Source organism: Oncorhynchus nerka, linkage group LG7 (assembly GCF_034236695.1).
Source record: "Oncorhynchus nerka isolate Pitt River linkage group LG7, Oner_Uvic_2.0, whole genome shotgun sequence".
Classification (NCBI taxonomy): domain Eukaryota; kingdom Metazoa; phylum Chordata; class Actinopteri; order Salmoniformes; family Salmonidae; genus Oncorhynchus; species Oncorhynchus nerka.
This window is the reverse complement of record NC_088402.1, coordinates 24,131,695-24,144,198: the sequence shown is the minus strand read 5'-3', so window position 1 is coordinate 24,144,198 and position 12,504 is coordinate 24,131,695. Positions and strand designations below refer to the sequence as shown.

Here is a 12,504-nt window from a genome sequence, read left to right as displayed (position 1 = left end):
ATGCACGCACTACAGACACATACACGCACTACAGAAACACAGACACACACACTACAGACACACACATGGTTACACACGCATTCAGGAACACAGGCTCACTAACACACAGACACACACACAATATCCATGTATTCCACTGACATAACTTCCTTCCTGTGCTGATTCATTACAACAGTAATACCACAGTGAACAGATGACTACAGAATAGCACTGTGACTGTGTTCCTCACTTTACCACCCGCCACATCTTACTCCTGGCTTGCGTCCAAGATGGCACCCTATTCCCTTTATAGTGCACTACTTTGGTCTAGAGCGCATATGGCTCTGGTCAAAAGTAGTGCACTATACAGCGAATAGGGTGCCATTTGGGACATGTGCTCTGCGCTACCACTGACTGACAGGCAGAGTAGTAACCCAATACTATAATAATCATCTATGGACGGGCAGACACAGTAGTAACACAATACTATAATAATCCTCTATGGCAGACAGAGTAGTAACACAATACTATAATAATCCTCTATGGCAGACAGAGTAGTAACACAATACTATAATAATCATCTATGGCAATACTATAATAATCCTCTATGGCAGACAGAGTAGTAACACAATACTATAATAATCCTCTATGGCAGACAGAGTAGTAACACAATACTATAATAATCCTCTATGGCAGACAGAGTAGTAACACAATACTATAATAATCCTCTATGGCAGACAGAGTAGTAACACAATACTATAATAATTCTCTATGGCAGACAGAGTAGTAAACCAATACTATAATAATCCTCTATGGCAGACAGAGTAGTAACACAATACTATAATAATCCTCTATGGCAGACAGAGTAGTAAACCAATACTATAATAATCCTCTATGGCAGACAGAGTAATAACCCAATACTATAATAATCCTCTATGGCAGACAGAGTAGTAACCCAATACTATAATAATCCTCTATGGCAGACAGAGTAGTAACCCAATACTATAATAATCATCTATGGCAGACAGAGTAGTAACCCAATACTATAATAATCCTCTATGGCAGACAGAGTAGTAACACAATACTACAATAATCCTCTATGGACAGACAGACAGACAGAGTAGTAACCCAATACTATAATAATCCTCTATGGCAGACAGTGTAGTAACCCAATACTATAATAATCCTCTATGGACGGGCAGACAGAGTAGTAACACAATACTATAATAATCCTCTATGGCAGACAGAGTAGTAACACAATACTATAATAATCATCTATGGCAGACAGAGTAGTAACACAATACTACAATAATCCTCTATGGACGGGCAGACAGAGTAGTAACCCAATACTATAATAATCCTCTATGGCAGACAGAGTAGTAACACAATACTATAATAATCCTCTATGGCCGGACAGACAGAGTAGTAACCCAATACTATAATAATTCTCTATGGCCGGGCAGACAGAGTAGTAAACCAATACTATAATAATCCTCTATGGCAGACAGAGTAATAACCCAATACTATAATAATCCTCTATGGCAGACAGAGTAGTAACCCAATACTATAATAATCCTCTATGGCAGACAGAGTAGTAACACAATACTACAATAATCCTCTATGGACAGACAGACAGACAGAGTAGTAACCCAATACTATAATAATCCTCTATGCCAGACAGAGTTGTAACACAATACTATAATAATCCTCTATGGCAGACAGAGTAGTAACACAATACTATAATAATCCTCTATGGCAGACAGAGTAGTAACAATACAATAATCTATATAACACAATACTATAATAATCCTCTATGACAGAGTAGTAACACAATACTATAATAATCCTCTATGGCAGACAGAGTAGTAACACAAATACTATAATAATCCTCTAATGGGCAGACAGAGTAGTAACACAATACTATAATAATCCTCTATGGCAGACAGAGTAGTAACACAATACTATAATAATCCTCTATGGCAGACAGAGTAGTAACACAATACTATAATAATCCTCTATGGACAGGCAGACAGAGTAGTAACACAATACTATAATAATCCTCTATGGCAGACAGAGTAGTAACACAATACTATAATAATCCTCTATGGACAGGCAGACAGAGTAGTAACACAATACTATAATAATCCTCTATGGCAGACAGAGTAGTAACACAATACTATAATAACCCTCTATGGACAGGCAGACAGAGTAGTAACACAATACTATAATAACCCTCTATGGACAGGCAGACAGAGTAGTAACACAGTACTATAATAAACCTCTATGGACGGGCAGACAGTGTAGTAACCCAATACTATAATAATCCTCTATGGCAGACAGTGTAGTAACCCAATACTATAATAATCATCTATGGCAGACAGAGTAGTAACACAATACTACAATAATCCTCTATGGACGGGCAGACAGAGTAGTAACCCAATACTATAATAATCCTCTATGGCAGACAGAGTAGTAACACAATACTATAATAATCCTCTATGGCCGGACAGACAGAGTAGTAACCCAATACTATAATAATTCTCTATGGCAGACAGAGTAGTAACCCAATACTATAATAATCCTCTATGGCCGGGCAGACAGAGTAGTAAACCAATACTATAATAATCCTCTATGGCAGACAGAGTAGTAACCCAATACTATAATAATCCTCTATGGCCGGGCAGACAGAGTAGTAACCCAATACTATAATAATCCTCTATGGCAGACAGAGTAGTAACCCAATACTATAATAATCCTCTATGGCAGACAGAGTAGTAACACAATACTATAATAATCCTCTATGGCAGACAGAGTAGTAACACAATACTATAATAATCCTCTATGGCAGACAGAGTAGTAACACAATACTATACTAATCCTCTATGGCAGACAGAGTAGTAACACAATACTATAATAATCCTCTATGGCCGAGCAGACAGAGTAGTAACCCAATACTATAATAATCCTCTATGGCAGACAGAGTAGTAACACAATACTATAATAATCCTCTATGGCAGACAGAGTAGTAACACAATACTATAATAATCCTCTATGGCAGACAGAGTAGTAACACAATACTATAATAATCCTCTATGGCAGACAGAGTAGTAACACAATACTATAATAATCCTCTATGGCCAGCCCATCACAAATGAAAGGGTCCATTCATACAGGGGGGAGCCCAGAGTGAATGAATGTGTGTTACAGTAAAAGTAATCCCCAACAGGAAGACCTCTATGTGGAACCATTTGTAAATGGAACACTTATGTCCACTGTTCTGAAAAATCCATCCCAAGAAATCCATGTTTCACATGCTACTTCCGCTTCCAATAGTAGTAAATTGAAAGCAGATATTGACACAAAGGAAAATCTCAATAAAAACACAATATGAGTACATACAGAGAGGGGGAGGGGGGACTTGGCTACAAAAAAGTGATCTAATATTAAGTCAAATTAGCACTATTCACAAAGGTTATATCAATGTGTGCACTTACTCATGTTGAATGAATCATGTTCAAGTCAACCTCATGGTAATGTAAGGGTTATTATGAAATGGTTGATTGGTACCTCAGCAGCACCGGCCACGTTGAGCTGCAGCATGCCCTTCCTCTCCTTGTCCTCCATGACGGAGTATCCAATGGTCTGCACCTGGGTGAAGTTGGCCAGGTGTGTTGGCTGGAGAAGAGGAATCAATCAATCAATCAATCAATTCATTAAAGTGCACGCAAGGGAGCAAAATACGTGTTAATGTACAATGTTTCAGATGACTCTTAAAGTAATGATGATTCCATTTTAACTTTAAAATGGTCACAGTATTTCTCAGGAAGATGTATTTTGTGTTATCTAGCTATTCTTTCAGTGAAAACATTCCATTTCAAGCGGCACATTTTTTGTTGTTTGAGAGGGATGTTTTTGGCGTATCCTTTGAATGAGAGGGGTCTCGTGGCTTCCAGAACTAACCTCTCAACGCCATGGCTCATGGCGATATAACATGGAACACATCTGATACCCTCAGTTTGATGGGTAAAAACAACAAAAATCCTTGGGCCATTTTGGGAAGATTTTCACACACACACGGACAGACAGACACATGTGTTTCATTACCTCAGCCCCTGAGGACAACATGAAAATGATCAGGAATACTCTTTGAAAATCCCAGTTCATTCATGCCAATATTTCAGGGCAGAAATGTATTGTATAGGGAGGAGATAGAAGAGAGACCAACTCCTAGGTTACAAGTAGTGTTTGGTTCTTCGAGGAAAACCACACCATATGTCCTAAATATCTTTAGTTTGACGTCTTTGGTTTCAGTCAAAACTATATAAGTTGTGCAACTGTAATGGCTGTGCTTGTTTGTGTGGAGATGCAGGACAAGGATACACAACACAATACATATTGAAATGAACATTTCCGACTCACAGTCGAACCCTTGTCTGTAAGGTAGCTAATGCCCTCCTCGGGTCCAATGGCTAGCTCTACTTGGATGACCCAGCTCAACTGTCAGGAGGAAAGGAAGACGGAGAGAAAAACAAAAAGAAGATTTGAGAAATGTCTTCAATTCAGTCACGAATCAACAAGAGGAAAAGAGCGAAACACACACAATGACATTTAAGTTGAGAGTTCAATCTGTCGGATTCAAAGTGCCAACTCATAACCATGAAAACACATCTGCTACATCATTTGAACCGTTTGAAGTAGATCTGAGGGAATGCTAGATTAATTGTTACCATCTTTTGTCATTGCTGGGAAACAAAAAACAACAACTGTTGTTTTCCTTATGGCCAGTAGGGGACACTATGAACCTGGTTATTTTTTATTTAAGCTACAGAGATGCAGACTAGACCCACCCAAATACAACCATAATATCCCAGGCATTACTCCACACCTAACTACCATAGAGTTTCTGAGAAAACAAGTACAACCCATTCAGTCGTGTTCAGTACAAGTTAAGTCGTGTTCAGTACGAGTTCAGTTGTGTTCAGTACGAGTCATTCTCTGGGATTCTTAAAATGTCCATCTTGACGCTATATGTTTTATTTGAAAGCCAGAAGAAAACATGTAATCAAGTGAAATTCAGCCTACCCCGAGAGCACATTTAAAACACTCCTTATCATATCTGTAAACGGGCGCCAGAATCTCCAGGAACTTGAGGATGCTCTGGTCATCATTCATGTTGGCAAACTGTTTGAACGTCTGCTGAATCAGCTTCCGCAGGGTTTTGGCCTGGCAGAGAGGGAGAGAGTAGTTACTAGACAGGCAGACCCACCTGTCCCTCATGGCACCCTATTCCTTATATCGTGTATTACTTTTGGACGTGGTCAGAAGTAGTGCACTATGTTGGGAATAGGGTGCCATTTGGGACACAACCATGGTCCTGGTTAAGCTTGCCAGGGCATAGAGAACGGGGCACTGATACACCAAGTCACGTTAATAGTATCAAACAGAGCAAGTGTGAAACACATGAAAGACAAGGAAAGTTATCCCGGGTGAAGGACAGTAGGCAGCTCTTCTGTTGTTCTGCCCCTGAACAAGGCAGTTAACCCACTGTTCCCCGGGCACTGAAGACGTGGATGTCGATTAAGGCAGCCCCCCGCACCTCTCTGATTCAGAGGGGTTGGGTTAAATGCGGAAGACACATTTCAGTTGAATACATTCAATTGGACAACTGACTAGGTCTCCCCCTTTCCCTTTCTATTGTTCTGATTCCATAGACTACATGATGTTTGGCTTGTCATTGAACAAGAGGAGCTTGCTTAAAACACAGACTACCGCTAAAGGAAAGCAATGCTCTAGTTCATTTCTCCACTCTGCTCTAAATGGGCAATCTGAGATTAGTACATCCACTTGAAGGGGTTTTAAAGTAATGATATATAGCCATTGATTCTTAAAGTATATAACATGACTGAATTTAGTTGAACTGTCTTACCCCTTCAGAATCCCAGAACGCCCCTTTAAAAAAAGCTGTCCATCACTTTAATACACTTTACCTCTGTGAGAAAGAAGTGAATGATATTGATAACCGTATTGATTGGAGAATATATATTGAGTGTCATGCCAATTAGGGTCATAGCAGGGGACTGGGGGTGTGTCCCCCAAATTGCACCCTATTCCCTTTATAGTGCCCCTTACTTTGACCAGAGCCCAATGGGTGAAGGGAAAAGGGTGCCATTTTATTACACACGAGTGAGTGAGACAGACCAGTTCATAGTTCAACCAGTTTAGAGACTATTGGAGCTGGTGGCCTGATCAATGTGACCGGGTCAATAGTGACTCTGTCGTCCATTACACGGCCAGTGAGTTTAAACTCCATTAAAAATGCATGAGACATCGTGCTTTAATGACAGCTGATGTTGACACTATTACTACACACTGACTGGAGCACACACACACACACACACACACACACACACACACACACACACACACACACACACACACACACACACACACACACACACACACACCTTCTAATTAAAAATGCCACTGCAATTATGTAATGTAAATCAACTCCCTGCAGAGTTAGGCTAATTCATCAAGGACTTATGCTAACAGCTGTCTATCCTATTAGTCTGCATACTGGCTTTTAAAATCAACGACTTATAAATGCAGCATTTTAGACTCCACTTAACGGTCAGGGGGTGGGGGTTGGAAAACACCGGAATTCTAGGAATGGATCCCCTGATCCTATCTGGAGGTCTTAGTTACTGTAGAACATAATAGTAGCATGTAGAGTAATCACAGATCTTGTCCCCTCCACCCTTCCTGAGAGGAAGCTGAGCTCAGAGTATCTCTCCATCTCCCCTAAGAACCCTGGCAGGGAGGGAGGGCCCTCCCAGCTGAGTAGGGCCAATGAGCTGGCCTACAGTTGCTACAGTACAGTAGTGTACTGATGTGTATAGATGAATCTTTCTGAATCTGTATATATTCTATTCCATTTGACTACCCTTGATGATGTGCTTTAATGTTGGTACAGGCAAACTGATGGCAAGTTTCCCCCGGTGTATACACAGTAGTACTTTGAAAGACATTGACAGCATAAAGACAACTTATAGTACACTGTAGTTGTAACAGATGTCATGTTTTGACCTGACAAAGATCAGAATATTCACTATTAAAAAGTGGATTTATGAGCATATAGAGTCCTAAAGTCAACCCATCAGGTGGAGTTAAAACAGGTTGGAAATGTTCACACAAGTACATCATTCTAAAGACGTCCTCTGACACTGTATTCATCCCAAATGGCACCCTCTTCCCTATATCATAGAAGTCAAACTCATTCCATGGAGTTTGACACCTGTGCCCTATATAGTGCACTACTTTTGACCAGTGTCCATAGTAAAAAGTAGTGCACTTTAGAGATAACAGGGTGCTATTTGGGATACACATGTGTTGACTCTGGTGCCAAACCAAATGAAACTCACGTTTCCCTCCACTTTTTCCAGCAGAGCCAGTCATCATCTCTCTAAATGGAAACCTTCTGCTGTAAACCTGGCGATGGTAATTATGTAAATGTGAACCTCTGTGTAATCAATAATTTATTTTATTGCCTAATTTGATTACACTTTCAGTGAGTTATATTCCGACCTCAGCCATCTGCCAGGTAATGTTCACTGTCCAGTGGAGTGGATAGGAGCGAGAATAATTGTGTTAACATACTTCTGTTCATCAAAACAGTGTGTGTGTGTGGGGGAGTCGGGAGTATGTATGTGTGTCCGAATGGGTGTGTGCGCGTGCGTGCGTGGCTTCAGGTCATCGCCGAAAGCTTAATCTGTTCACCATGTCATTGTGATGTAGGGGAGAGTCATTTCCAGAAGGATTATGTTTTCACACACACGGGGGTGGGGTGGGGTGGGGGGTTGGATGGATGGATGGAGGGAGGGAAGGATGGATGGAGGGAGGGAGGGAAGGATGGCTGGAGGGGATGGAGGGCAGATGGAGGGAGGTAAGGATGGATGGTTAGGGTGTGTTTTCAAACAGGCGCCTGGCTACGAAGATGTGATTTCATGTTTTCCAAGGGGAGCTGTGACTGGAATGGGGGATGGGAGGGTAACTCTGAGGCACATCCCCAGAAGTAGCCTCCCCCCATCAGGGGGGTGAAGTGGGTTTAGCAGTGACATGTGGGGCTGTGGGGTTAGGCGCCACCCACACCTCCAGGCAGAGCATCTGTCCACCCCTCTTTCACCGACTCCAATGCACCCTTCCCCAGGGGCACTGGGCCCCACGTTCACGCCGCCCCATCGTGGCACCCCCGCAGCTCTGTACACCCACACACGTGCCATAAATCCATCACATCACACACATGGCTGGCGGCTGAGACACACACACATGCGCGCACACACACGCAGAGACACAGACTACCAGGAAAACCCACCATCAAGGCTCTGTTAAATATGCTAAACTCCTTGCACGGCTGGCAGAGTTTAGCATATTTAACAGTGTGTTTTCCTGGTAGACTGTCTCTGTGTGTGTGTGTGTGTGTGTGTGTGTGTGTGTGTGTGTGTGTGTGACTGGCTTTAGGCCAAAACCATAAAAAAGCTGTCTTAAATAGTACAGTATATAGAACAGTGTCTGGCACTGTTGTGATGCGAGAAGTCGACAAATGAGTGGGTTTGATTCAGTTGGGGCTCTTTCCCCCACAGGCCTGTATGTACGAGGAATGCTAGCCTAGAACTAGGCCAACTCTGCCTGTCCCAGGCTGGAACAAAGGCCCCACAACCAAGAGATCCACACACACAGCTAGAAGACACTTCAGAGGGCAGAAAGGAAATACGGAATTGTCAAAGTGCGTGCTACATTCATATGAAGCGGTGGTCGGTGCTCTCTCTGAGAATGCATTGGAGACTGACTGGTCCTTGAGGATATATTCTCATCGATGGCCCTGAAAGAATGAACAGATTTTTTGTGAAGCATCATCTCACCTTGACTGAATCCAGTAAACTCTTGGGGAAGAATCTTCTTAAGCCCACATCTTTTCTGTAAAGAAGAAATAAAAAGAGGAGAGGACAAAGGACAACGTCAGTTTAGTGAGACTAGTGCCTGAGGCTGGTCTAGCAGACAACACATAAACACCACCCCAGCATGGGTACGAATCCTGGCCCCACCGCTATTCTGCATCTTCATCCCTCACTATGTTTACTCTCATTTCCTACAATCTCTGTCTGAATAAAATGAAATACAGTAAAATATATATATCTAAAAACAGTTTTTACCATTGCCAAAATGAGAATGCAAAATGTCTAGCCTCAACTCCTCAAAACAGTCCCCTGATGGAATTTCACCTCTCTGATACCAATCTACCAGGGGAAGGAGAGAGAAACACATCCATTTACTCAGGGCCATTAGTAGGACTTCTCTGACGTTCACCACACAACATAACTGATTGGTCAGTGTACAGTGAGGAGGAAACAAAATGTGTGGACCAAAGAGAGAGAGAGAGACAGAGAAGGAAAAAGAGAGAGAGAGAGAGACAGAAAAAGAGAGAGTGAGAGAGAGACAGAGAGAGAAAAACAGAGAGCGAGAGAGAGGATTTTCCCAAGGTTGCATCAACAGCAACACAGAGCATAGCCTTGCTATTGGGAAAGGCAGCCATAGGCAGACCTGGCTTTCAAGAGAAGACAGGCTATGTGCACACTGCCCACAAAATGAGGTGGAAAATGAGCTGCACTTCGTAACCTACTGCCAAATGTATGACCATATTAGAGAGACATATTTCTCTCAGATTTCTCCTAACAAGATTAGGGCAACCAGTGAAGAACAAACACCATTGTAAATAAATAAATACAACCCATATTTATGTTTATTTATTTTCCCTTTTGTACTTTAACTATTTGCACATAATATGACATTTGAAATGTCTTTATTCTTTTGGAACTTGTGAGTGTAATGTTTGCTGTTAATATTTATTGTTTATTTCAATTTAGTTTATTATCTATTTCACTTGCTTTGGTAATGTTAACTTATGTTTCCCATGCCACTAAAACCCTTAAATTGAAATTGAAAAATGTAATTGAGAGAGAGAGAGAGAGACAGTAGCAGAAAAGAAGACTTCAGAGAAAGAGGGAAAGAGAGCCCTCACATCGTAGAGGAGAAAATACGACATATTGTTTAAAGCCTATAACCTCATCCATTCCACACAATCATTTCATCATTTGGTCTCTATTAAAAGATAGCTTGTTAAAAAAAACAGAGGCGCTCCGAAAGCCACTTACATCCGGCTGGCCATTAACCAGAATCAATCCACGTCATTTATAAGGCCGGGGCCACAAGACCTGCCATAAAATTGATGCTGCCTTGGCAATAGTGTGATGAAGCTTTTCTGGTAGCAGAGCAACGCTACTGTCCGTCTGTGCATGTCAGTAGGATCTAGCATTTAAGGATCTGTATGCCATGACAATGAGTGACAGGGAGTTGGCACGATGGCACAAACAGATTCTATGGACCTATAATGCCTTAACTAAGCTATGTTAAATCAAGAGGAAACACACTCGGTAGTATTAGCAGTATGAAACACAACATGATGACTTCCCCCAGGCTCAGAAAATCCTCTCTCCTGTCTGTCTCCCTGGCCCGACAGTAATCCAAGCTGCTTATACTAAAAACATGGAAATCAATCAGCAATCATTAACACAATGGAAAATAAATTGAATGATTTATTATTTAAATATTGAAAGTGTGTAGGATACGGAGAGAAACAAAATGGTGCCGTTTCAGTCCATGTGGAGGAAAGTGATGCTGATGCTGGAGACGGGGGTGTGTGCTAATGGGTCTGGGCAGGTGTGAGGTGGAGGAAAGTGATGCTGATGCTGGAGACGGGGGTGTGTGCTAATGGGTCTGGGCAGGTGTGAGGTGGAGGAAAGTGATGCTGATGCTGGAGATGGGGGTGTGTGCTAATTGTCTGGGCAGGTGTGAGGTGGAGGAAAGTGATGCTGGTGCTGGAGATGGGGGTGTGTGCTAATGGATCTGGGCAGGTGTGTAGTGGAGGAAAGTGATGCTGGTGCTGGAGATGGGGGTGTGTGCTAATGGGTCTGGGCAGGTGTGAGGTGGAGGAAAGTGATGAGGGTGCTGGAGATGGGGGTGTGTGCTAATGGATCTGGGCAGGTGTGTAGTGGAGTAAAGTGATGCTGGTGCTGGAGATGGGGGTGTGTGCTAATGGGTCTGGGTAGGTGTGAGGTGGAGTAAAGTGATGCTGGTGCTGGAGATGGGGGTGTGTGCTAATGGGTCTGGGCAGGTGTGAGGTGGAGGAAAGTGATGCTGGTGCTGGAGATGGGGGTGTGTGCTAATGGGTCTGGGCAGGTGTGAGGTGGAGTAAAGTGATGCTGGTGCTGGAGATGGGGGTGTGGGCTAATGGGTCTGGGCAGGTGTGAGGTGGAGGAAAGTGATGCTGGTACTGGAGATGGGGGTGTGTGCTAATGGGTCTGGGCAGGTGTGAGATGGAGGAAAGTGATGCTGGTGCTGGAGATGGGGGTGTGTGCTAATGGGTCTGGGCAGGTGTGAGGTGGAGTAAAGTGATGCTGGTGCTGGAGATGGGGGTGTGTGCTAATGGGTCTGGGCAGGTGTGAGGTGGAGGAAAGTGATGCTGGTGCTGGAGATGGGGGTGTGTGCTAATGGGTCTGGGCAGGTGTGAGGTGGAGTAAAGTGATGCTGGTGCTGGAGATGGGGGTGTGGGCTAATGGGTCTGGGCAGGTGTGAGGTGGAGGAAAGTGATGCTGGTACTGGAGATGGGGGTGTGTGCTAATGGGTCTGGGCAGGTGTGAGATGGAGGAAAGTGATGCTGGTGCTGGAGATGGGGGTGTGTGCTAATGGGTCTGGGCAGGTGTGATGTAGTTGAAGTTTGTACAATGTTGTCATTTGTATGTGTATGTTTTGTATTGTCTATAAAAGATCAAATACAATTGTACCCCAAAAAGGTTATCCAAGCTACACGCCCCCTCCATGTCTGTCACCTCACTAGCCGTCAGTCACCCAGATCTGAAGTGCTTTTAGATTGGATTGCCCCTAACGCCCTCCCTCCCTCACTGCTGGGCTCTGTGTCTTTGGGCAAGTGGACAGACTGACCTGGAACTAACTCTAGCCAGCGCACTGAGCCCCAGCACCATTATCCACAGAGCAGAGGGGAGAATGTGAAATGGAGAGAGAGAGAAAGAGAGGCAGAGAAAGAGAGAGAGAGAGAGAGAGAGAGAATGCGAGAGAGAGAGAGAGAGAGAGAGAGAGAGAGAGAGAGAGAGAGGCAGAGAGAGAGGCAGAGAGAGAGGCAGAGAGAGAGGCAGAGAGAATGAGAGTGCTGGCTATTCATTAGGACACTTTACTTTTGTGCCTCAAACAAGCCCCTGCTTTCTCTATGGGTCTGAGCTCAGCACAGCAGCAGCTAATGCTGGACATCATTGGTTGGGCAAGGTCCAGTTAGCACTAGCCAGAGCCCTAGCAGTAGGCTACAGAACAGTCAAATTAACACATTTGTGTGGTCTCTCCCTTGTTTCATATCATGCTTAATAAAACCTGGTTGCATATCACAATAACCTTGTTCCA

General features: G+C 43.2%; 1 protein-coding gene across 16 annotated transcripts in view; it reads right to left on the bottom strand.

Annotated features, from left to right (window-relative positions):
• LOC115131343 (focal adhesion kinase 1-like) overlaps positions 1–12,504 on the bottom strand; it is a 174,403-nt gene that overhangs the window by 40,297 nt on the left and 121,602 nt on the right. For all 16 annotated transcript variants that reach the window (XR_010464293.1, XR_010464294.1, XM_065020353.1 and 13 more), the window contains 4 exons: positions 8,898–8,952; positions 5,062–5,202; positions 4,399–4,476; positions 3,547–3,654 (listed from right to left, as the gene is read on the bottom strand). Coding sequence is in view for 14 of the 16 variants with exons in the window: in XM_065020353.1 (XP_064876425.1) it covers positions 3,547–3,654; positions 4,399–4,476; positions 5,062–5,202; positions 8,898–8,952 (382 nt within the window). In the remaining 2 variants the exon portion in view is untranslated. The remainder of the gene's footprint in view (positions 1–3,546; positions 3,655–4,398; positions 4,477–5,061; positions 5,203–8,897; positions 8,953–12,504) is intronic.